The sequence below is a fragment of the Chaetura pelagica genome, unplaced genomic scaffold (genome assembly GCF_000747805.2).
Source record: "Chaetura pelagica isolate M959 unplaced genomic scaffold, ChaPel_1.0 scaffold787, whole genome shotgun sequence".
Taxonomy (NCBI): Eukaryota; Metazoa; Chordata; class Aves; order Apodiformes; family Apodidae; genus Chaetura; species Chaetura pelagica.
This window is the reverse complement of record NW_009953973.1, coordinates 143,194-170,103: the sequence shown is the minus strand read 5'-3', so window position 1 is coordinate 170,103 and position 26,910 is coordinate 143,194. Positions and strand designations below refer to the sequence as shown.

Genomic DNA, 26,910 nt, shown 5'->3' with positions numbered 1-26,910 from the left:
AAGTGTTATCATCCCCAGATAAATTAAGATTATTATTACTTTGAAGTCAAAAACATTTCACAAGTTCTCAGTGGGAAGCTATCATGAACGGTATGAATTTCCTATGTAATGTGACTCTAAATACTTTATACTCACGAAATGTTAATAAAATACAAAATAATTCTAAATTATCATTTTATTAGTTAGCATTTTAATTATAGCATGAAATGATAATTTTGTTTTAATGTGAGTAATTATGTAATTTTGGTCCTTTAGCAATCTGGAGGCTGAGAAGGATTTCATTATAGCCAAGAGCATGATCTCATAGTCTTTAAGGGAAGCAGTTTTATTGACAGAAACATTACAAGTGAAATGCAGAAAAACAGTTCCCCTCTTTGAGCACTGGTGAGTGTGTAGCCAAAGTAACATGCCCATATTGGAAGACCGAACTCTGGGGTTACAAACAAGTTAGGATCCAAAGGAAAACAACAGAAATTGTAGAAGATTGAGAAAACATGGTAAATTTTGATCTATCTAGAAAAGAAAAGATGGATCGAAGAGGGAGATACAGAATAAAGCAGTCAGTTTGAGAGAAATTGGTATGTGAATAGGACAGTTGTTTGCCATAGGATATTACGGTATCACAAGAGAAAACATCAGTGAGATATGAATTCGATACTAAGAAATGTATTCACAGTAAAACAATATAAACTGTAATCCTTGCTACCATAGACTCTTAGGAACAGCTTTAAAGTTATACCTGAGAAGGGATACACTTAGATGGCACTCATTTATCTTGGTTCACAGCAGAGAGAGAGACTTAGAGATTCTCTCATATTCTGTTTTTCTGGGCTCTTTACTGTGTAATAGAGTGATTTTTAAAATCACCTCTATTGTGTAACTTTGAATCTGTAAAATTAAGGATTTAAATCCAGAAGTTTTGTCATGATAACGAAAATTTAGGCTTTATGTTTTTATTAATTAAAAAAAAAAAAAAAAAAATGAAAAATTTAGTGAGTGCTGCATTTTAGGGATACACTTAGATGGCACTCATTTATCTTGGTTCACAGCAGAGAGAGAGACTTAGAGATTCTCTCATATTCTGTTTTTCTGGGCTCTTTACTGTGTAATAGAGTGATTTTTAAAATCACCTCTATTGTGTAACTTTGAATCTGTAAAATTAAGGATTTAAATCCAGAAGTTTTGTCATGATAACGAAAATTTAGGCTTTATGTTTTTATTAATTAAAAAAAAAAAAGAAAAATGCAACAATTAGTGAGTGAGCTGCATTTTAGTAATTTAATCTTGGCAGCAAATGCAAAAATGCAAGATTTATGAGATTTTGGAAATCTTCTGCTTTTTCTTTCACAGAGAACAATAATTTAAACTTCTCACAGCTTTTTACTTCTTCCAAAACAAAATTTGGTATGTGAACACTGTGTGGTTGTTAAATTAATGTGATTAAGCCTTTCAGTTTGCTTTTACTTTCTGCTTTTTATAGTGTCTTCCAAAGTCCGTTGGAAGGCATTTATAATGTAGGAGAGGGCAAGGATTTGGGCAGTATTTACTTAAATGTTACTTCAAATAGGAACCTATTGTTTAGAAAAGGGACAAAATATTCTTGGTGTGTATGCATACTAACGAGAACTGAAAGTTCAGTGTCTCTGTCCCCAGTTCTAGAAAAATGCAAGATGAAGACAGAGTAGGAGCCAAGACAGAAGAAGCAAAGTGAGCAGGCAAAGAGATTAGGGTGAGTATTTGAATTTCAGAAAGTGAAAGAAGTTAGCTATGGAAAGTCTGGAAACCAGCATGTCTATTGAACGTTATCACCATGACAATGGCTCTAGGAAGTCTGCTGGAACTGGAAGAGGAGTGTGGTGGAGGAGAAGGAGAGAGGTGATAAAAACTTAAGCTAGCATGACTGCAGAATATAACCACAGCATTCAAACTTCTTTAAAAATGTGTGCATATAATACAGGGAGATGCAGAAATCTGGACAGGAAACAATTTACGTGTGAATAAAGGTGTATTATGAAGGCTGGAAGTAAGGAGCATTGCAGTGCACATTTGGAGGACGTTGTTTCTCTACTGTTACAAAATGATGGGCATAAATGTAAAGCATGAGCTTCATAGAAAACAAGTATGTTTTTGCATATGATCTAGGTTGACATAGTAGGTAATCCAGCAATGCTTATTATGCAGCTGTTCAAAATAGTATTCAGCAATTTGGCAAGGTGGATGATGTTTTCAGGTGACTAGTGCTTTGCAGAGGGTTTAAACCAAGTTGGAGCAGCTGGAAGTGCATTCCAGTCTGGGCTGTTTGTTTTTACAGTGATGGGCAAAATATATTCTTTCTTCTTTACTAAGTACTGAAGAAAATACCTTAAAACAAAAAGAAGGGGTAACAGGAGGTTTCACTTCAAAAGATGGCTGGAGGTTACAACTGAAGTTAAGTAAACTCAAAAATCATGGATTGAAGGAATGCAAAGTGTGGATTAGAGGGAAGCAGTGTTGGGACAGCTTTTGCCTAGAGCCTCTAGCTGCTGCTTTCCACTGCCAGCACATCAAAAAGAAAAGTTTTGGACACCCATAATTTAAATTAATTTGAACTGACAGCTTTCTTCTTATCATTTGAAAGCTAGAATGTTGTTACAGCACTTTGTTATAGCTTGGTATGAAATACATACAATTATTTCTTTCCACTAAGCAGTAGGATTTACAAAAGGACCAAAGCAGGTTGGATCACTGTCATAGAATTGCATGCTTCTTGGGCTTCTACATGGCTATACCTCTTTTAAAAAGCTTAGTAAAGAATCTGAGTGGATATAGCCTGCAAATTTGGCTTGTTGTCCTTTACTGTTTTCCAGTCCCAAATTAAATCCCAGTTATTGTGATACTGTTCTATGTTTGCTGAAGACATTGGGGTAATTTCTTGTGGATGTGACACCTGTGGAAACAATTCAATCTTTCTAGAAATAGTGAGGTTTCCCTTTATTTTGTAAGGTTTTTGATTTGTGTTGTTTTATATCATCAAAGAGAGTCTTTCAGTGAGAATGTACACCCTTCTGCAGGTAAGAAATTCAATAATATTTATAAGTGAATTCTCACATGTTGACACAGATGAGGTTTGTTTTGTATCTCTATTTAATACAATATGGTTTTAAAAACATTCACAGAATCATTGCTGCATTTCAGACCGAGCTGATTTTGCTGCCTTTTGGAGTGAATGGAAACTGTGAAAACTTGTCACTACTTTCAGAGTTTGTAGGTGATCTGAAAAAAACATTAGGCTCTGAATATTTTAATTACATTGGGTTTCAATAAGTAGCACATAAAAAGTGGACTTCACATCCAGGACATGGCAACAGTACAGTTAACTTACATGGAATGAAGTGGAAGTTAATGGGAAGGCTTTCCACCTCTGAAAATAAGATGACTTAGATGAGGGCCTTAAAGTGCTAGGATCATAATGATGATGCCCCTCATGCACCATGTAAAAAACCAAACAAACATTCCTTTTATGGATGAGGTGTGTCTTCTTATGCAGCTCTGTGTATTACTGAGAGCTGCTGTCCGCACTGATAATTTGACTGGTGTTGAGCCCTCAGGACGGAATACTGCGTGTGTAATAATGTGGAAGGTAAAAGAAAATGACTGAAAGAAATGGTTATCTGGTATGAAGTTTTTTAAAGGAAGTGAGATAAGTAAGGTGGGGAAATCATTGAAGTCTATAGTCAGTCTCACTGGTATACTTGACAGCAAAGTAAAATCAAAGAAGGAAAATTAATCTCTGCCATGCTGTGCGCCATTACAGATACTTCTCATATAGAAGTGAAGGAGTGAGCTTCTGTGAGCCTTTTTCTATGCTTAAGACCAAAACCAGGACTTACCATTTCTGGTTGGAGGCAGACTATGCTGTAGCTTTGTAATCCAGCTGGTCACTGGGTGCAAAAAGCTTTCTTCTGTCTGTTATCAGTAACAACATATTGTTAAATTAATGACGATGAGTGCTTATGAGCAACCAATACTTTAGCTGTATTGTTTGTTTAGGAATATAGAAGGCAGACAGTACTTCAGATGACTAAAAGGACCTGACACAAATTGCATTTGAAAATGTTTGTGCAGGGTGTGTAGAGCAAAGTCATTGTGTACGCAAGTATAAATACTGTTAGATGTTGTCTTAGGAGTTTTAAATAATATATAAGTTTTCTGGTAAGAGACGTTGATGTTGTAATATTTCTTATTTGATATGAGTGTATAGCTGTAACATTTAGACTAAAGTACTGTTCTGATTTAATATTTAAGTATCAGGAGTATTATAAGCTTTTCAGTCTGTATTAGTTTATATAATGAAATAGTAGTATTTTGGACTCTTCCAAACTTGCATGAAAACAAAGTACAGAAGTCAATTAACCACTCTGTTTAGTTTATATGGCCGTAAAATAGATATTCTTGAATGTTGGTGGGTTTAATTAATTAGTGTGTATAGTACATCGAGGTGATATTTAAATAACAAGAAACTATTTTTATACATAGAAAAGCTGTTTGTTTGTTTTTTTTTTAAGAGAGGTCTATGCTTTATTTTGAAGTAACAAGGTAGAGACTGTGGGCCCTAAAAATCAGTTTACCTGGTGTTTTTAACAGCCTGGTAGAGTAAAATTATAGGAAATGCAGGAGGACAGAGTTTTAAGAACTAATTGTTATTTCTGACATTAATGTTGTTTAAAAAGGAGTGATATTAAAGAGTATGCAAACAGATATCTGCAACAGCAATTTTTCTGTCTTAAAGGGCAATAATTTTAATTTTCATTATGCTATTTAAAAGAAATAGATATATAAAAGCAAGGTGAAATCAGTACTGTAGCAGACATAGGAGCAGTGTGCATCTTTTGATGTTTTTCCTTTGCTGTTCTATCTGATTGGACAGAAAGAAGAATTTCCCTTCTAATGTTCCAACAAAAGTACTGCTATTCTACTGAGGTTTCTCTGGTTCAAAACAGGCAGAGTCAGATTTTCAGTATACCAAACTCAATTGTTTCTTGCTTCCTGATGCTCCCCAATGTTAGCTTGGTGTGTGCCTACTACCTCACCTCAAATCAAAAGTTCTCTGAAATGGGGACTCTCTACAGCTACCAACTTGTTGCTGCAATCCACAATAAAAGTTTCTGTTATGCTGATGTAGCGAGTGTTGTTCTGATTGTTCTTTCACTTGCCATGATTCAGCTAGCACACTGGCCCAGAATATTTCAATTTCTATGGCTTTTAAGAAAAATTACTGGACAGGCACATGTCATACTTAGAGTCATAGAATCATAGAATGGTTTAGGTTGGAAGGGACTTTAAAGATCATCAGGTTCCAACCTCCCTGCTATGAGCAGGGATGCCTCTCACTAGACCAGGTTGCTCAAAGCCCTGTCCAACCTGGCCTTGAGCATCCAGGGAGGGGACTTCCACAACCTGTTCCAGCACCTTACTACCTTCATGATGAAGAATTTCTTCCTGATGTCTAACCTCAGTCTCCCCTCTTTCAGTTTAAAACTGTTACCCCTTTGCCTGTGACTACACACCCTGGTGAAAAGCCCTTCCCCATCTTTCCTGTAGGCCCTTCAGGTACTGGAAGTTCTCCCTGGAGCCTTCTCTTCTCCAGCCTGAATATCCCCAACTCCCTCAGCCTGTCTTCATAGCAGAGGTGCTCCAGCCCTTTGATTATCTTTGTGGCCATGTACATATGTACTACATTGTAAGTATAGTTGCAATGTTTCAGTTAATCTTGCTTAAAAGTGCAAATGAAATAAGCTTCACGCATTTTTATGATAGAACAAGTAGGTAAATTATAAAATTATTGAATGTTGTGCAGTTTGACAAACGTAACTGTATGCTTAGTTGTAGGTGAAAGTTAATCCTTGGTAGTTTTCTACTGATTTCATTAAAGCTCAATCAAGAATAGTTGTTCTAGTGTATGTGTGGAATGGCTGCACGCTAGATGTTTGTACAGTAACTTTCTGAAATAGAGGCCTCCTGCAGTGAAACGTTTGAATTTTTCTTTTGTAGGGTGTGTGCGGGAAGGGTGGTAAAGGGGAACACTAGGTCCTGGGAACCAAATAGTAAAATTCTATGTCTGGATTCCAATGTTTATGATTGTAGCTATTGTAACTACAGAACATCTTTCCAGCATGGGCCTTAAGTTTTTTTCTAGGGAAGTAGAAAGTGTAGTCTTTAACTGATGCAGCAGTTTAGTAGCATTTCCTACTACATATTAAAATAAAGACAAAAAAAAAAAAAAAAAAAGTGTGTGTGTGCAGCATATATGTAAGTTGTTCTAGGAGGCTTACTTAAAACAAAGCAAAAAAAGACCCAAGCAACCCTTATATTGTTACCTTTTGTGTGTGTTTTACAGTAAAAGATCATTGTATGGGAACTGGAAATAGTTTCAGAACAAACCAGGAGCAGCTTATGCCTTGGCTGCCGTCTCTGTGCCGCAGTACTGTTGCTTACTCTGCTCCTGGCTCTATCACTTCTCAGCATCTGGAAGGACTGTGACCTTCCTCAAAAACTTGTCTCACTCCTTTGCCTGCTTCCAACTAGAGCTCCTCACTGTCTGCTGGTTCTGGCAGTCTGCAGAGATCTCAGATTTGTTAGTTCAAGTGGCTTTGACTAAAGAGGGTTGTGATACTACACAATCCCAACTTCTCCACAAGTGTTCCTGCTACTGGGCTGTTGTATAAAGCAGTGGGTGTATGTGTTGCCTATGTTAGTTATATAGGGAGTTTCAGACTCTCTCAGATGGTTAGGTATCCCTTTGCAAGCCTCTAGTCACAGAAGAACTGACAATGCTCCCTGAGATTTTTCACATTGTGTTTCTTTCTGACTAAGATAGGTCAGAAGATGTAGTAGATGCATGCCCTGAGCAGGAAGGAAAGCAAAGTTTAGACATGTTTTTTTCACAATACTGGAGAAGAAAATTGCTTTCTCTGTTTGGAGAACAGGAGAAAGGCCTGTTCCATTTACACGTATTTCTAGGTACATCTCAAGGAACCTCTTAGCAGTTGATCTCTTGCCAAGGATTTTCATGTTTGTTTTTTTAAAAAACTGAAGACAACCACAAAACAGAAATGGATTAAGTTGCTGAGTTGTACTTATGATAACTTGAAATACTGAAATATTAGCCATTAGCCTACTAATTTATCTTTTGAATTCAAAGACCTGCCATGTCAAGGGAAGAAGTGTATCACGTTGATGGCTTAGGTTTACAGGCTTTGCCTTGTTAAAACCGGGTATTTTCTTACAGGGAATACTTACAATTTCAGCTGATTTTTTTTTCCTCCTCATTAGAAAAAAATTGTGCTATATATATGATTTATTAACATTTAGGATGGAGGTTCTTTGAAAAAAGGAAGATGCTGATTATTGCAAAAAACCCCACCAAAACCCAGACATTTTATCCTTTTTTCATGGTAATTGTTAAGTTTGGGGAAGTATCCACTACATGTTTTGTGACTGACAAAAGGTTGATACCCTTTATCAAGAAGATAATGTAAAAATGGATTTGACATTACCTGTAGAGATCCAACAAATAAATTTGCTAATTGTAACATTTTTTTCTTTAAGAAAAAAACTACTCTGTGTTTTTCCACTTCTATACTTAGTTGCAAAATTGAAGCAACTAAGGCCTAATTTTATCTTGTAGCTGATGGACTATATGGAAACATGTTATTCTTCTTTGAATCATAGAATCATAGAATGGTTTGGGTAGGAAGGGACCTTAAGGATCATCTAGTTCCAACCCTCCTACCATGGGCAAGGACACCTTCCACTAGACCAGGTTGCTCATAGCTCCATCCAAGCTGTCCTTGAACACTGCCAGGCAGGGGGCAGCCACAACGTCTTTGGGCAGCCTCCTCCAGTGTCTCACCACCCTTACACTAAATGATTTATTTCTAATGTCTAATCTAACTCTCCCCTTTTCCAGTTCAAAGTAATTACCCCTAGACCTATTGCTACATACCCTTATAAAAAAGCCTCTCCCCAGCTTTCCTGCAGGCCCCTCAGGTACTGGAAGGTTGCTCTAAAGTCTCCCTGGACTCTTCTCCAGGCTGAACAACCCCAACTCTCTCAGCCTGTCTTTGTAGAAGAGGTGCTCCAGCCCTCTGATCATCTTCATGTCCATCTTCTGCACTTGGTTCCAACAGTTCAATGTCCTTCTTTTGTTGGGGGCTCCAGAAAAGAACAAAGTACTCTAGGTGTGGTGTCATGAGAGCTGAGTAAAGGGGGAGAATTGCCTCCCTTGACCTGCTGGCCATAATTCTTTTGATGCAGCCTGGGATATGGTTGGCTTTCTGGGCTGCAAGCACACATCACTGATTTGTGTAGAGCTTCTCATCAACCAGCACCCCCAAGTCCTTTTCCCCATGGATGCCCAGCCTGTATTTTTGCATGGGATTGCTCAGGCTTATATGCAGGACATTGCACTACATGAGGTTGGCACGGGCTCTTCTGCCAAGGGTCCCTCTGGGTGGCATCCCATCCCCTGCAGTACTTTGACCGTACCACACTCTTTGATGTCATCAGCAAACTTGCTGAGGGTGCACTCAATGCCACTGTCCATGTCACCAACAAAGATGTTATACAGCAGTGGTCTGTGTGTGATCATCCAGCTAATTCCTTACCCACCCAGTAGTCCATCCATCGAATCTCTATCTTTCCGTTTTAGAGACCAGGATGTTTTGTGGGACAGTGTTGAATTCTTTGCACAAGACTGGGCACAAAAAGTTCATATTCAGTTCCTCCAAAATTCAGACTGTGTACCTCCAAAGGCACAACTTTCTTGTCTAACTTTAAATTAAAGTAAGAAATCCATGTTCAGATATATTTCTGTCAGAACTCTTATGGTCATCAGAAACCTGCTGAGAATTAAAACTTTTAAAGCTTTTTTTTGTTTGTTTGTTTTGTTTTCCTAAGTGAAGTTTGATTTATCTCTTTTAAGAGATGGGATGTCCTCTCTACTTTCTCTACTCCCAAGGAGGATGTCCACTGAAATAAAATTTACTTGCTGTGTCAGTTTCCAGAAGGCTGTTTTTTCTGTGCAGTTTACCTCACCATTTCTCAAATTTTTGCAAAGGTACAAAACAGGCATCAGGAATATGCAGTTGGGGGTGGGAGATGAAGTGGCACTGTCTCTTTTGGTGGTAATATGCTGTTAAGATGAGTTTTAAGTGATTGTAGGAAAAGCTACAAACAGAAAGCTTTAGAAATTTATGTAAAATAAAAGCTGCTCTTTGCCTGCAGACCTTCTGGAAAATAAAACCTAACCTCCCCCTGTCCCACTGTTTCAAAAGGAACAGAATAATGGAGTTGTCTTCCAGGGAAGCAGATTGGGAGGTAGAAGAATAATAGCTTTTATCAGTTCAAATCTTCAGCTAGCTAGATTGGCCTTGTTAAAACATCTGTTCTCAAAAGGGCTTAAAGATTCTAATCATTGACCAAGAGTCGAAAGCCTTGCTCATGCACTTGAAAATGACCCTTTTAAGTCAGGTAATTGTAGAGGCACTTGCATTTTCATGTTCTTGTGTTGCAGGTTTCTGTAGAGGTTTTGTTTCCAAGGCTGTTTCAGCAATTCCTTGCACAGTTTCCATCAGTGTTTTAAAACCTATGTTTCTTATTTTTTATAAAAGAGGGACCATATATTGTAACTTCAAATCAAGCTTCAAGGTTAGGGGACCTCTCCTTTTGTTTAAAAAAAAATAAGTAAAAAATTGTTGAAAGTAGCTCCATAAAGTAGAGTACATAGAATAAAATAACTTGCTGTTGTAATCGTTGATATGAGAACGGTGTGCAATAGGCAAGACAGTGTAGTACATGAGCAAAAAAACCCCCCCCCCCCGCAACTGCTTTCTTTTTTTTTGGTCCACAAAGGCTGAGCAGCTCAAGGTTTCTTTTTCTGCGGGAGACATTTAATAATGTTTGGCATTTTTGTAATATTTTATAATGTAGTTTCATACTCTGTCAAATGAAGTGGGGGGTGAGTTACTTGTTTGTTGTATCCAAAAGGTGTGTTAGCTGATCTTTTCTGCATGTTATTTACTTAGAAGTTAAAATGTAGCTACATGTTCCCTCAGTTGGTAATCTTTTTTTCTTCCCTGATGAAATTTGCGATCATTCTAAGCCTGTGGAAATGAGCAATGTTTCTGAAAGAAGACCTCCTGCCTTCCCTCAAGCCTGGCTGCTTATTACACCCTTATGCTGCTGACTCTTTGCTACAAAATAGGATTTTGCATAGGTAGACAGGATAACTTGATTCTGGCAAATCTGTTAGTTTGGTGTTGTGTTTGTTTTGGTTTTTTTCCCTTTCTTTTTTCTCAAGTAATTAATTTATTTTTTTCCCCCCTCTCTTCTCTTCTGGTTAATTTCGAAGTTGTTTGTGGATTCCAGTTCTGTGTGGTGCCTTTGCACACAGAAGCTTCATTCCCCTAATTCTTGAATGCATTCTTTGTACTCTTTCTAACTTGTGTTCATCCTCATGTCCCTCAAAATTTGCTTCTATCTTTTCTTTGTGCTTTCTCCCAGCTTTACTCTCCCCCCTTTTCTATGACAACCACTTGGTCACAGATAGTATTTCTGGAGCTTGCCTATCACAAGAGAAGACAACTGTGCCTAAAAACTTTGAGTCCATGGATTTTTCAACAGCCCTTTGCTTACTTCTTTCTTGATACTTTTCCCTACTCTCTGCACCCCTACCTTCCCAATTAAAAATATATAAGGATGGAGATTTTCCTAGCTGCTGTAGTGCTAAACACACTCAACTTACTATATTTTGTCTTTACTGACCTCAGTATGTTAGGATATCGACCCCAGGAAGTTGCAGTATGTGTGTCACTGAACTGAAATGTTATAGGATTTCTTGTTTGCTGGAAAGATGTACTAGAGGACTCATATGAGTTTTACTGTCAAGGATGTTCATTAACTTGTGACATAACATGAACAAAGCTCCAGCACTATTAAGTTCCTGAAACTGCTGTTCACAAAATTACTAAGCCATTACTCTGTAGAATAAAGTGACAGTAATATACTGCCACTTATTACTGCTTTTTATCATTGATACCGTATCTTTGGAAGACATTCTGATGCCATTTTCCTTGCAGTACAATACAGAGTCCCTATTTTACCCATCTTGGGTACACTGGGTTTTTCTCCAGATCCTTCATGTCACTCAGTTAAATTGAATAGTATTACCATATATATTGTCCAGCCTACAGAAGTTGCAGTCTTGGAGGTTTTCCCAGAGTGAAGGTGTTAAAAAATGCTACAAGTTACCTATTTGTTAAATCTCTTGATTTTGTCTAATTTGGAATTTTTTAAGTTCTTTTGTTTACCTCTCCTATTGGATGTTTTATGATACAGCTTAAAGTGGTTAGTTTTGGCAGTGGATCAGTCTGCTTATGTGCTGTCAGAGTGTGATTTTTAGGTATTTATTTTTTTTTTTAGGATTCTTGTTTTGTCATTACATGATATTGTAATGGACCTATTATGGCCTCATGAGGACTATTTTGGTCAGTCAGCATGCTGGACAGTAATCAGAATCTCAACCCCTGGGATTGTAATACAGTAAAGTGAAAATTTATGACCAGCCCTGTGCCTTAATTTCCTGTATTAGAGTGTCAGTCTTACGGACATCTTTATAGTTTTAAAGCGTTTTCTGAATGTAGCCAATGGCCGAGTTCAAGTGTGCTTTAGATAAAGTCAGGTTATTACAAAGCTGAATTACATTGAAAGATTAAGCGATTCTTCCAGATTTTTATTTTTTTTTCCTCATTGAGTACTTTTTTGTTCTTGCCTGTGAAAAGTTTATATAAATCATTACAGGAAAGGCACAATGCAAAGCATGCATCCTGTGAAAGCATGAATGTAGACTGAAATGTGGGGTTTTTTTAAGGTGTTTCCTGAGTGCTATGCATATACAAGTTCTGAGTTACTAGATCTTCTGTTTTCCTTTTCACTTCTGCTCTTTCCAGCTCTTCCTTTTTTCTTATTCCCGCCCCCCCCCCTCCCTTTTTTTTTCTTCTCAGGATGCTTTTTGGAGGTGAACACATCTTAATGAGCCACATTGTATCCAAAACAAACAGAAGAGGGTGGGGAGATGATGAGGGGGAGGAGGACAGGGAAAAGATGCAGCTGCTCATTTTTAGTATTTGAAACTAGCCTTGAATACTGTGGCATTCACTTAAGCTTTGTAATAAAAAACTAAGGGCCCAATTGAAACAGTGCATCTTTTTTTTTTGGTGTGGTTGCCAACAAAAAATGTTAAAATAGTAACAAACAGATTATTTGAATTCCTGTCTGAAATAATATCGGTGGAAGATGTTTTGCTAGATGAGATTGCCTGAGTACAGGGTTTCCACACAAGTGAAACTTCTGGAAAAGCAGCCAACTTCATATGTTATTTTTTATTCTGTTGTGCCAACATCCAAGTTAGTAGAAGATACTTCCTTTTATTTCACATGCTAGGAAGTAGGAATCCCTGAAGCGTTGGGTCCTGTGGTTCCTTTCTACTGAACTTTCACAAGCAGTGTGCCTTCACAGCATCCTGGGCCACATTAGGAAGAACGTTGCCATCAGATTGGGTGATCATGCCCCTTTACCCAGCTCTGGTGAGAGACTCCGGGAGTAGTAGGTCGAGTTCTGTGCTGGGCAAATCGGGGTGAGCCCAGTGAAGGGCCAGAAAGATGATTGGAACTGGAACTGTTCAGCCTGGAGAAAGAAGACTAGGGGGGATCTTCTCTCTGTGTATAAATATACAAGTTGTATGTTCTCACATATTTTTCTGAATGGTGACATTAATGAAATAATATTAACACTATTAGGGAAAAACTTGTGGTTGAGGAACAAAGCATGAAACAATGTGTGGAATGAAACGTGTTTGGGGCTTTGTTGCACAATTCTTCACATGTTAGTGAGCTCTTGCCCTCCTAAGTAGTCTCATTGACGTCAATAGGACTGCTCCTCTAAGTGTTCACCGCTGCAAGTAAGGGTTGCACAATGTGTCCTTGTCTGTAATGTACAAGTGTATGTAACACTGTATTTAATTATCACTTCAAACCTCTTGTACTTCAGAAGCATATATATTGAAATACCTCAAATCATTCTGCTTTTCCTAGGATGTTTGTTTTACTGACATGGAGATTTCATTACATCTATCACCATAAAATAGAGGAGAGATAGCAACTGAAAAATATTTTTTGTCTTATGTTCATTTAAACAGCTGAAAGGACTGTCAGAGAAAGAAAACAATTTTATTCCTTTATTGTGTTTCAAATAAATTGGAGTTTCTAACTTTTTTCTGACAGTTCGATGGAGTCAGTGCATTACTTTCAGTGCTTCATTAGTCTGAAGTTAAGCTTTCTTTTCCCCACAAAATAATTATATAGAGTTTTGTTTTTTTTTTTAATTTTAATTCTCAATCAAAGTTTAATTTGGTATAAAGGACATCTTGTATCTATATTTTATAGTAATAGCAAGTATAAGGTAAAAAAACAGTTTCCAATATTATTTATGTGGTACTAACTAACATATTTCAACTTTATGGATTAAATGTCTGCTGTAGCACTTTTATTGGGGTTGGGGAAAGGTTATGTTGTACTTTCTAACACTCAAGTGATAAAGCCAGAATATTTGTCACAAAAAGTAATTTTCTTGAGACTTCAGGAAGTTTTTATTTTTAAAACTTCTTCTCCAGTTGCAAGTGTTGAGGTTTGATCTTGAGTCAGGTTAGAAACTTTTCTGAAAGTACTGTTGTATAGTGCATATGGATAGTTGGAATTAAATATCTTTGTAATTGTGAAATACTGTAAGAAGACAGTGTTACGATTTAGAAAAGCAAGCCTATTTTACTTTGTAAAGAAGATAGACATTAGTAATTTAGGCCTAGTGGTAACTGTACAAAACATTACCTGTAGTGCTGACAATTCTTTTAAAGTAATAGTTAAAATGTGAAAAAAGCTTAACTGTTGGAAGATGAAGTAAGAAAAGTTAATACTGGAATGACAGTGAGATTTTTAATTTATTTTTTTTTAGTAGGTGCACCCGTTTAGTACCTGTTAATAACCTTAATAGACTAGCTGGGAAAAGTGTTCAACCTTCAATTTTTTTTAGGCTTAATGTACAGCTAGCAAGTGACACTCATTGTCATAAGCAGTAGGACAGTATCTTGGCAGTAGTTTATGTCTATTCTAAAAGAAACAAAAAAATAATCCATAAACATCATGGCTGAGCTTTAGGTCAGGTAAGAATAGCACCTTGCAGCCTGCTCCTTGCATCCTTTCTGAAGTTTTCCATTCATGTGCTCAGCAGGCATGTGCATAGTGCAGTTACTGTATCTGGAAAATGCATAATTAAACTAACAGATGTGTATCTTTATGTTTTTGTTTAGCCGTGATGTCTAGAAAATTGTTGAACTAGCAGGTTTGTTTCTGAAGAGCTGTCTTCCAATGAACCAGATTAAACCTTTCTAGATGCAACCATGTTAGGTTTCTTCTTAACGTTGCTTTTTAGTGACAAAGTTTTCTGGGTTTTGTATCTTTTCATTTTGTAAAGGATGGCAACTGTATTTTTATTTAAGCCTCCTAAAACTGTAAGATTTGGGGGGATTAAAAAATAATGACAAATACTTAGTTGTTGTGCTGCAGGTACACTCCTAGTACTACCACAGTAGAGAACATTCAGGTGTCCAGTCTTGTTGACAAGTGGAGTGTTATTTGACTGTGTAGTTGTTACTTAAGAAGACTCCTGTGCCCTGGGAAACTGCTAACACATCTACTAATATAAATGCTAAAATGAAATGGGATGCTCTTTTCAAAAGGAAGGACATTGTATCCTATTTAGTAACATAACAGTAAGACTTGGCACAGGCATGTAGCATCCTTCAAAGCAGGTTTCATCATACTGGATCTTGTTTGTGTAATAAGTACCATTTTGGGGAACAGCAATGTAAGTTTATGTTGGTAAGTATAAAGGGTTTGCAGAACTTTATTAATAGAAGTTAATTTGAAAAAAAAAAAAATCAGCAGTAAAACTTTGGCTATAAAGATAGAAGTGTCAGGTGGGAGGAAGATATTACATAAGCCAGAAGGTACTATCAGAGAAAACGTAAATTATGAACTTTGTCCCAACACCTGTATTCAATGGAAGAGTGAATGCATTTGTACCTTGTGTAATTGTTATATTTTAAGTAGTTTAATTCACACCTGCATATGAATTTACCAGAGTGTCCTGGTTTGAGCCAGGATGAAGCCAATTTTTCTTTTTACTGATTTTTTTTCCTTCAGTGAGCTTTCTTGTAACTAGCAACAGTGTGTTCTGCTAGGCTGATAAGACAGTGGAATGTTTTTCTAACTACTGAGGCTTCAAGGCTGCACCTGCACTCTGCCAGCTCAGACACTATGGGGAGATTTGTGACCCCCCTGTAGGAGGCTGAGTTAGACAGACAGCAAAATTGGCCAAAGATATTCCATTCCATATATCTACGTAAGCTCAGAGGAAGGTCAGAGATCACAGAAGACAACTTCCTTCCTTTTTCTTCTCCCTTTCTCTTCTGTCCATGGCCGGCGTCCAGGGAGGACTCTGTTCATCCATCACCGTCGATCCTCAGGCCTGATCTCTCGTGACCCCCATAACTCTCTGCTTTCTCCAACAGCAGCTCCGGGATTCCTCGGGACTCTTCCCAGTTCAGGGAAGTGCTGTGGGAGTTGCTGGGGTGGGGGGGAGGCGAGAGGCTTTTTGCCCATACCTGGATATATCTGTATATAATTGTATATATTTTCTTGTATGTTTCATTAGTATTTTAATTAAAGCTGTGTAGTTTAGTTTTCAATCCAGCCAAGTCTCTCTCTTTTTCTCTCTCTCCTTCCCTACCTGGGTGGGAGGGGGAGGGGATCGAGAGCATTGTTGTCGGACCTGAGTCAAACTGTGACACAGAGATTAAGTTTATGTGAGTCCTGAATCAGAGAATTGTTTTCATTGGAAAAGACCTTTCAGATCATGAAGTCCAAACATTAACCCAGTATTGCAAGTCCACCAATAAATCATCTCTCTAAGCACCACATCTTTTAAATACCTCCAGGGATACTAACTCAGCCACTTCTATGGGCAGCCTGTTCCAGTGCCTGACAGCCTTTTCAGTAAAGAATTTTATCCCAATATTTTATCTGAACCTCCCCTGGCATGACTTGAGACCATTTCTTCCTGTCCTGTTTCTTGGGAGAAGACATTAACACTCGTCTCATAACAACCTCCTTTCAGGTAGTTGTAGAGGGTGATCACCCTTAGTTTCTCCAGGCTAAACAACCCCAGTTCCCATTTTTAACAGCAAGTTAGGAATGAACTGTATTTTGGTACTGGTCACCGTTAAACGGAACATTATTGGTGAGGTATATTTTGTGCAGGAGACATGGGACCTCAGCTATGTGTCTGCACAAGAGAATATAGAAGATCAGAAAACTGGAAGTCATACTGAGATGTTCCTTATATGTTTGCAAATACATCTTTGCTTGCTTTAGTGTGGTACATTATTTTTTAGTATGGTGGTAATTTTTTTTATCAGTAACCTTAAGATCATACATAGCTTTCTCCTCAAGCAAAGATTTGCAATTAATTTGATTAATTTGCAACTCGTAAAGCATTTCTGTATTCCTTTTGTTAGCTTTTTGCTGTGTTAATTAAATCCTCAAATTTGGTTCCATCATGTACCTGGAAGTAGAACAAAGCTTGTTACAGGCCCATCGGAGTTATTCTGTAGTGCTAATTACAACTGGAGAGAAGCTACTCTTAAACCAGGAAAGTAACATTCAGAGTTTTAAAAAATCGCATACATCAAATAATGGATGTTATTAAAGCATAGCACTATACATGCTGTGCAGCATTATGCCACTTCTACAATTTGAAGTGTCTATTGATACCCTGTGAAAAATTGTTTGGAACGCATATTCACCCCATTAAGCATATATATCATACTTATGGAATACCTTTTACATCTAGCTGATGAGAACTGCTTTCAGAAAGGTTCTTAGATGGCCTTTTGCTTTTTACCTCAATATGAACCAGTGGTCAGAGGTGATAGTACTCTGCAGTCCTTAAGTGCTAGATTTTGGGAGGTGTAACCTGCTGAGTATCTGTAGATGGCTAGGGCTCAAGCTTGCAAGATGCTGGTAATATCAGGAAAACTACCATGGAAGCTGATGGTAACTAAAGGTCTTATGTCCACATGTTGCTCAGCATCTGGCATGTTCAGATGCAATGACACATCCATAGTTTTTAAAATCAGAAATAAGGGATTAGAATTGCAGGATACAAGATGAGGTAGTTATTAGTATTCTTTCTGTATAAGCTCATTTCAGCTCTGTTTTGCCAAACTGGTTTTTATTCTGTCTCTCTAAAACTTCAGCAGTGCTGCAGGTGTTCTGGATGAACTGTTGCATCATGTACTTCTGGCTGCTATAGCCACTGCATGAGTGACTGCAGTTGGTTATGGGTTAAACTGTGTTCTTAATGTATACAGAGTTTGCAGTTTGATGCAGTGACTAGAGGCTGGCATAATAAGGCATTCATTGTTATATGAAGAGTTGAAACATTTAATGATATAATTTATTATATGTGAAGCAAACATACACCCTTTTTAAATATCAAAATCCAGTGTAGTCTTTTTGTGTACTTCACGTACTTCTGTATAGTACTTGTGTACTTCTAGTGATGTGAGCAGGAGCTGGAGGGGCAAAAAAGGTGAATGAAGCTGCTCACGGATGAGTTTGTGAATTAATTTTTCAAGAAGAGAGAAACGAAAAAGATGTTTGACCATTCTCATTGCTCCCTGTTAGTGATTATACTTTTTGCCAGACCAGTAATGTCAGGTTTCACAGAGTCTGAGCACTTGGTTGCATCACATTCCTGGATACTTAACTGGATTAAGATAAAAAGTCTGACTCCAAAAGGATATTCCAAACCTGACTGTGCCTGTGTTTTTGAATCCTGATGCTTTGAACAAAGAAGGGATTGATTTAATGGGATTAATGCTTAATCCAAATGAAGCAATGTACACACATGCCTTGAATGCTTTTGAGAATAATTACAAATATAATTTATAAGGTACTGATGAAGATACAAAAGAGGTGATCTTTGTGTAAGAAAGACATGGGGCAAGACAGCTTTAAATAAAGGAGAACAGAAGCAAAGTTGTGTTCAAATTAGCTCTTCCTGATTAATTTTGGATCTTTTTAAGACATCTTTTTTTGTCTTTTTTGTAATGATATTTATTTTCAAGTGCTGTTTTTGAGGAAGTGTTTCACATTTGTCTTCTTAATTTTGATATTCCAAACTAGAAGATTTATTTTAAAATACGTTTTTCATTTGTATTTGAAGTTAGATTGCTTTTTGTTTCAGATAGCACCTTATCTTAATACTGTATATCATAATTATTTTATTTTTCTTGTTTGTTCCTTGTTTTGCATATTTTCTATGTGGTGCTATAAATTATTACTTATTTGGAGAAATTATGGTTTTGCCCATACTTGCTGTGACCAAGTGGCCCCTCTGATTTTATAAAAATAATTGTTTATTAAACCAAACAAGCCAGTTTGTGGGAGCTTTTTGTGTTTAGTTTATTCATTTTTTTTAATTGGGGCATTTATTTATTTTTACTGTTAACAGACACAGCATTTACAACATTTGTAGTGACTTCCTTTTACTGTTATTAATAAAAGCTTTCTCAATACATAAAATCCATCCCATTTCTTATATCAACCAATGTGTATACCCTTGCAATGTGTTTTCAAAGCATTGGATCCCATCTAACTGGCTGAAAGTCATATACATCAACTACTTGCGAGGGTTTTGAGGAAAGCAGTGGCTGCAATCTGTCAGAGTGTAGCTGTTCTAGGATAAAATGCTGAGCCTTGATAAGCAGTAGGCTGGCTCATCAGTTTTTACCCATTCTCCCCTGCCTTCCTACATGCCCCTCAGACTCTGAGCAAGGAGCTTTAGGTGAAAACTGAAATTCTTGCCTAATCACGAAATTTGATTAAGCTAGTGGTTGTAGAAAAAAAGACCAAGTATCACAACACTAATGAAAAAATTGCAAGAATTGCTAACGATGTGACTGACTCATGTTGCTAAATGGGGCAGATTTTTCAACATAGCTCTAGGCTTCAATTCTTTCAGCTCATTCACAGTCAGCTCTGCTTTATACTGAGCTCAGTGAAGCCATTCTCAGCCGAGAGTGCAGTACAACATGGATTAAGAGTCAAAGAGTGGAGCCATTAATCGATTTAGTACCTCACAGGTTATCTAGGAAATGCTTTAAATATTTTAGGCAGTATAAAAAGCTGAAATAAAAGATACAATTTTCAATTTCTTTCTTTTTTTTTTTTTTTTTTTTTAAAGGAGAGATGTTGGAGACTGGCTCAAATGCAAGGAGTAATTACTGATAATTGATGTTTGAAGGAGGTCTTGTTTCATTATTTATTTTTGAGTCCAGTTATACTGTATCTGGGATAGTAAACAGCCAGTGCAAAGGAGCATTCTTCCGTACTGGATTTTTTGTGTGTATGCTGTTACATTGCTAGAATGGTTCTCTGCAGAGCATTGGCCAAAACCAGCTGGTGATGTCTCTGGCACGTCTTGGGTGTTCTTCTGGAGTAGGGTAGTGTTCCCAGCAGGCAATGAGCATATATTCCTGTTCCAGTTTTCCCTAATCTTTGTTGTTGTAGATCAAGAGAGCTTAATATTAAGGGTGGAAGAAGTTATAAACATTCATTTCAGGTCAGTGAACAGCTCTAGACATACTCTGTTTACTGGTGATGGACAAATCTGCAGTGTTTGTTTGTAGTACCATTACAATTTACATCAGGAAAGTGAGTATCTAAGATCCTGAGTTCAGTATACTTTGTCACATCTGCTGAAAAAACAATTTTCCTTTAAAGTTTGAAGTAATGGTGTTTTATACTTATATTTATATATGTTTAAATGCATTGATATCCAACTGTTTTCCAAACACTATTTCAGTGACATCTTAAGAGAACAGCAGCATATAAGACTGTGAAGGTGTTTGTGGTTTCTGTTTCTTCTAACATAAACATTAGTGAGGACTATTATAATCAACAGAGCTAATATGAGCACATTTATTACATGGCTCTTCCTATTGCACCAACTCCATCCACTGTTATGCTTTATTCTTTGTTGACAATTCAAGTACAGATTTCTTTTGGGAACTAGCTTCACTCATGTGGGGCTTCTTGAAAAATACTTATGTCAGTACCTGTAAAATGATTTGCCCGCATATTGTGCTTTGCTGTAATGAGAAATCCACCTATAATTCTGTCTTCAACTATGTATGTTTCTATTTATTTCTCATAGTTTATGAAGGAAAAAACAACACCCCCAAAACACTCCTATATGTGCTTAATTGAAAACCAAGGTTTGTTGTAAAAAAAACAAACAACAGAACAAAAACCCCACAATTTAAAACACAAAGAGCACAACCACAAAACCAAAATATTGATAGACTGGCATGATCTATCCAGATTAGATTAACAACTCGAGCCTCAGGCATATGCAACGTGGAAAAAGAGCGCTATTGTTTATTTGGTAGAGTGCACCAATACAGAAGTTTATAGAAATACTGTAAGTAAATACAGATGTTTTGTTTCTATAATTTGATTCACACTTCACACTCATGCCCCAGAATGAATGTCCTGCCTGAAGGATTATTCCCTCTGACAGTAGAAAGGCTGTTCACTGATCAAGGAATTGCCTCTTGCATAGTGTTGGGAGACAGGCTATCTTTTGCTCTCTGCTTTGTGTGGAGCTTTGCCAAGTGTATATCATCCTGCCCTATAATAAATGAGATACACAAAAATCACAGTAATGTGAAGCATGTGCATAAAACCAGCATTTATTGTAAAGCTGTATTTCCGCTTACTCTTCAGACAGGGTAGCCAAGGCATGGGAAAAATGAAACCAAATCAACCTTGATTGTTTTCTGTGTGTATGAACGAACTTTTAAAAGCAGATGGCATGGCCAAAGAGAATCTAAACAGGAGTGTTTGGTCAGGAAGTGAGGAGCTGCTGAGCTAGCGCAGGCAGCCTGGGCTCTTTCTTTGATGACGGTTTGTTCAGATGGAAATGAAAAAAGGGCAAGTTTATCTGATACATGTGTGTCCTTTTGCATAATGTTTTGTTATAATTTTCATTATTTAATCACAAATCCAGAATAAAGATTTAATGCAGGCATAAAATATGCAATAGCAAATTGCACCAGGAAGGAATCAGCACTGAGATGTGCGTTTATTACTTTAAAATAAGAGTACAAGGGAGAAAGGTATGTTTGTGACTTTGATTAAACAAGATACATGTATGAATCAGGAAGGCAAACTCTAGTGCATTAATTAAATGAATGGACATTCAACCCAAATGCCAGAGTCCTCCTTCAATTGCCAGAGGGATTAAGGTCATTTCAGTCTTTCTGTGGTTTCTCGCCTTCTGCATGATACACTGTTGGTCGGAGTTCCACCCTCCTGAGTGATGGTCCCTCTTAGTAACTGCCACAGCTCTGTTGAAGGACAGGTGAGTTCCAGATACAAGAGGCAATGCTTTCTGGGGATATGTGAAAAGAACAAAGGGGATCTTTTGTTTGGGCTACTTGAAAGAAAGTGTATAGACCAACAGAGATATGAATGTGTCGCTACTGCCTTTTTCTTTTCTTTGTTAGATTCTGCTGATGTTTATACTTTCTTCTCCAGACAAGTATTGATGAGCAAGAATGAGAGAAGTCCTGTTATCTCTGGCAGATGATGTGAAGCTCCCTGTTGTAGTAGACAACTGTAGACTGCTGTCTCTACTAGTCTACAAGTCCAATACTAGGAAGGGGAGAAGAAAGGAGTAGTGGAGAAATAGTTCTAATGTGAATACATGTAGAAAAGTTTACTGCTCAAACTACTTAAGACTAATACATTAGTAACAGAAAAAAATAATAACCACTGTTTTTGTTTGTTTATTTCTAATTCTGTAAATGATACCTGATTGGTATGATAAACTTTTTGTTCTTGAGTTTGGGTGTAAGCATTTATTTATTTTAATATTATTGATCAAAGTCTCTGAATTCTGAATTAATTTTAAAAATATTTTTTGGGCATATTTCAGAATTAAAAGATTACAACAGTTCAATAGAGAGGTCAAGAATATTTAACAATAATACATGTACCAGATGTTTTAAGGAACATGTGAATGTTCAGGAGAGCAAGCGTGTCCATCACTGAACCTATGCATATTCTTAGGTAAAAGTCTTACTCTTATATACAGTTTACAATGTAGAAGGCTTTATGTATGCCATAAAATAATTAGGTATGTGCAGCTGTAAAATAATTCTTACGTTCAAGCTCCTTTTCAACACTTTTATTCTCTAATATGCATAAAACACAAAATGTTTAAACTTCTTCCAAAAAGCTACTTTTTATTAATTTATTTTTTTTAAATGTTACATTTTATGAAATTATCAAGTGTTCTTGCTGCTTTTGGTTGTGGATTTCATGGGTATGGTTGTAGCATGTATTTTTCAACACAGTAGACTAACAGCTAGGATGACCAGTAAGTCTGCTTTAGTCTATGTAGAAAATCGGTTTAAGTTACTTTTTAGGTTATTTTTAACTCCTCAAATTTAGTTGTATATCCTGTTCTGCTTGCTTCCACCTACAAATCTGATACTGAAAAAACACATCTGCACAGGTGCCTTTAGTGAAATAAAGGAGGGTAAAGACTTTTAGGTTTTCTTCTATCAGCTTCATGAATCAATTTTCTGTATAAGGTTAAAGCAGAATTTTCAAACTCAGGTTGCTAAAATTGCAGGATATGTGGGACGGAAATTGAACTCCTGGCATATTGACTGAAATCTTATTTCAAAATGATCTTTTATTGACTTTTGTGGCTTTTATTACAAAAACTGCAACCCATAAAGGTTTGAATTGAAGAAATATTTCCATTAAAGTCAAGGATTACAGACTGCACACATAGGAAACTTAAGGTTATTTTCACTAAAAACAAAATTTGACCCTTGTAGAATTTCAGTTGCTAATTTTACAAACTTTTCAGTTCCTAATTTCTTACTAGAAGCAAAAGTGTTTGTTTGCAGCCTAAAGACAGCCTGGAAGTAGCAGGCATTTTTTTTACAAATTTATGTTGGTAATTTTTCAGCCAGAGCTTAAAAGGCAGGTAAATATTGATGACTTTCTGATGGTTAAATCTGGTAAATCTTCAAAATGCCATAGTCTTTATGAATGATCCTCCAAGCATGTTTTCTTTTCAAATTACTATGAAATTAGTAATATTTACATTCCCCAGATACTACATTTTTCTTAGTTGAGCAAATGGCAAAATTATATTAGCTAGTCTGATTTTTCAGTAAGTGAGGCTAAAAAGTATTGCTAAAAAGTCTTTTCATTCATGTGACACATGTACTTCTTTACAGATGCATTATGATACAAATTTACAAACTGCCACCCTAAGTTAAACAATAAAATTAGTACAGTTTTCTTTTTTTTTTTTTTTTTTTTTTTCTCCACTTGCTGATCATCTCCTGCTCTGAGTTAGAAAGAACCTTTATTACTAATGAAAATAAGGGCTCACTTAGCTCTCTTAATTCACATGATACAGATCTGGAGAGTCTTGCCAGTAAATAAGTAAGTTGTTATTTTATATTCAACAGGAATTGCTGTCCATGTGGATTAAGAGAAGGGGAATTTTAAACCAGATCTGAGCTGTTGGGGGCTGATGTGGGAATAATGGGGGTGCAGTTGGTGTACGGAGAGTGGCATGTATGGTTGGAGCTCTGCAGGTGGGCATTGTTGTTTTGTGTTCTGGTGTTGTTTCCTGAAGGCTTTCATAGTACATATTTTTAAGATATCTTAAAGGTTACAGTTGTTGACTAGCATTTAAATTACGCTATAGCTGCTTTCAACATGTTCTTATACTGTGCAAAGCAAAAAAAATAATTGGAAAATTGATCATAGTTAGTAGGACAAATACTCTCCAAAAGAGGTTAGTGTTGTTTGGAGAAGAGTTTCTCTTCTGCCAAACCCAGGCTGTTTGCTGTGGAGTATTTACATTTTCAAACACATAATAGAGAAGGAGAAGGTGCATTTACAGTCATTGCAGTGGTTGTGACTCCTCTTCCCCTTGGATCTCATTAAGGCTTTTTGCACTTGGGTTGTGTGCTGCTGGTGTGGCAGCCTGGAGCTTAGTACTGCGGCACTCTTGGATTCATCTCCCTGCAGCCAGTGGTTTGTTTAAGGGATCTGTGAAAAGTGTGATCAGATTGTAATTTATTTTTTTTTTTTAAGAATGTGTTAAGGATCTATGATTCTGAATTTTTTTTTGTGTTCTTAAATGTATGTTGGAGTTTTATTTTTGTTGCACATGTTATAAAGGGCTTTTATCTACGATTGCTTTTATTTTTGGTAACTGAATTACTAAGGAAGCGTGCGTGTGCAAGCAGTTTATATTTCTGAAGTTACTTAAATATCTTAAGTATTTAAAAAGTGTACTTCATTTTGGTGTTGCATAATACTTTTTGCTGCTTTTGCTGCCTCTTGCTGTGATGCTCTTGGAGAAATACCAGTTCACTTTCTATCTCCTTCCACCTTGTTTCTTTATCCATGTACTATCTTGCATATCTTGGAAATAAGTAATTTTGTAGTCATAATTGTAGCTGTAAATTCCTTCCTGGCCATTTCCCAGGTAATCTTTATATGTGGTCCTGTAGAGGACTTTATGTATACAATAGCTTGAATGGTTATACTTTGATTTTACTATTTTATGTTTGACAGCTCTTTTTTTTTTTTTTTTTTTTTCTTTCTTTTTAACTGGGCATTGTTCTGTCTGGGAGGAGACAATTTAAGTAATCATTTCTTCAATTGGCATGTTAAACAAAATAATGATTGTTCCTGGTGTCGAGGTATCTTCCATATGAGGAATTTCATAGCAATAATGTAATCTATTAATATTCTGTCTTTCAGGTTTAACAGATGAAAAAGTGAAGGCCTATCTTTCTCTTCACCCCCAGGTACTGGATGAGTTTGTGTCAGAAAGCGTGAGTGTGGAAACTGTGGAAAAATGGCTAAAAAGGAAAAATAACAGACAGGAAGGTAAGTTATTTTTATTTGTGCTTAATATTTAACTTCAAGCAGCTCTGTTCTTATTTGCAGATTTTAAAAAGAAAACCTAGTTTTGGTAAAACTTGACAGTTACAGTTTTTATGCCCAGGTTCCACTATTTTTTTCAAAGGCCAAATAAATTAACAGTTTTTCAAAATATTTTCAGCCTTTTGGTATTTCTGTTTTGGAATATACTGGTAGTAATTTTGGAGGTTCAGCTTACCACTTTGAATTGTAAATACTGTTTCACCAACCTGTACTTTCTGTTACGTTAGTGTATGTTTTGAGGGCATAATCGGGTCTTCTTGGATCTAAAATTGATAAGTTTTGAATTAAAATGATGCAGTATGTGCAGGATATAAGCCTCAGTAAAATACTGCATATATCATCTCGAAAGTTCCTACTTGAAACATGTATTAAGTCAATTTTAGGTACCTATATTGACACTGAGGTTATAGAGCAGTGTATTGAATTCTGAAGGTATTTCTGTTGGCTTGCTTTAAGTATAATCCCTCACTTGCTAGTCCCGGAAAACTGTTCCTTAGGAGTTGGCCTGGGTGCATAGGGGCAGTAAATTTTTGTAATGATCTTATTGTGAGATTGTGTATACAAATAAGATGCACACAATTCATTTGGACTGTACCAGCTAAAATGCAAAAGAGATTACCAAGAGGGTGAGGAAAGAAACACTGATTTTACTCAGTGTGTGCATTGCTCTGTGGCTGACTTCTAAGATACTTGAGGTTTAAGTTAAGGTGGTAATTCTATTTTAAATACTGGGGCTATTGCAACTTCCTACAAGAAAACTGAGTGATTTCTGCAGACTTAGAAAAAAATGTAATGGTGGACAAGGGACAGAAAAGGCTATATCGAGCCAGATTTTTTTGAGAGGATGACTGATACTAAGGTGGTAGCACATTTTTGTTGGTCTAAAGAGGTTATCTAATGGAAGAGTAAGAGAATGTGTCTTTGTGGTTGACAAACTGCAGCACTGCAGGTTGGCAATCATTATAATTCATGAAGTCAATCAGAAATACATTGTTATGAATTCAAGTGAATAAGTCATGACAATGCTTTCTTTAGACAAAGAGAAAATATACTTTGATGTTAGCAGAAATAAAACCTAGTTATTTTAAAGTGCTATATTCCTGTGAAAATGCTGATTTTTCTCTAAGGTGCTTGAAATCAATGCAAGAAACCATTACTTGTTTGAAATGTAGTTAATAGTCTGGGTCAGGGATCTTGATGCTAAAACTGAATGAATGCTTTGTATAACATTTTAATCATGCCAAGTCAAAAAGAGTAATTTGAATGTGTTTTGTTACTAGAATGGAACAGATAGCTGATTAGCCTTATCTACGTTTTTCTTTTAGAAAGATAAAGGCTGTAGCCATATAAAATGCCTTTGATGACAGACCATCTTAATTTGTCAAAAAGCATTATTTTTAGGAATATTTAAGAAATATATTACTTGATTTACTCAGTATCATATATGTACAAATCCTACTGCCTAAGTAATGGTGGGACTGAGAAGTGAGGAGGAAAAGATGGAATTGGTTCTTTTGGTGTCAGCATGGATCTGTGGTGACTTATAAGTGAGTATGTATCGTATGTTGCTTTACATCATTAGGGGTATAATTATTCTTTTATCCCTCTTGCTTTAGTGTAGTTTCCTTTGCAAGTGTTCACATCATGTAATGTGATACAGACAGAAAATTAAATTTTAAAGGTTGCCAGGCAGGGAATA

The 26,910-nt window shown here is 36.6% G+C and overlaps 1 protein-coding gene across 2 annotated transcripts in view; it reads left to right on the top strand.

Annotated features, from left to right (window-relative positions):
• PDE10A (phosphodiesterase 10A) overlaps positions 1-26,910 on the top strand; it is a 176,150-nt gene that overhangs the window by 51,365 nt on the left and 97,875 nt on the right. The window contains exons 4-5 of one of the 2 annotated variants that reach the window (XM_010002165.1): positions 16,274-16,282; positions 25,026-25,154. In XM_010002165.1, coding sequence (XP_010000467.1) covers positions 16,274-16,282; positions 25,026-25,154 — 138 coding nt within the window. The remainder of the gene's footprint in view (positions 1-16,273; positions 16,283-25,025; positions 25,155-26,910) is intronic. The other variant, XM_010002166.1, reaches the window with a different exon arrangement.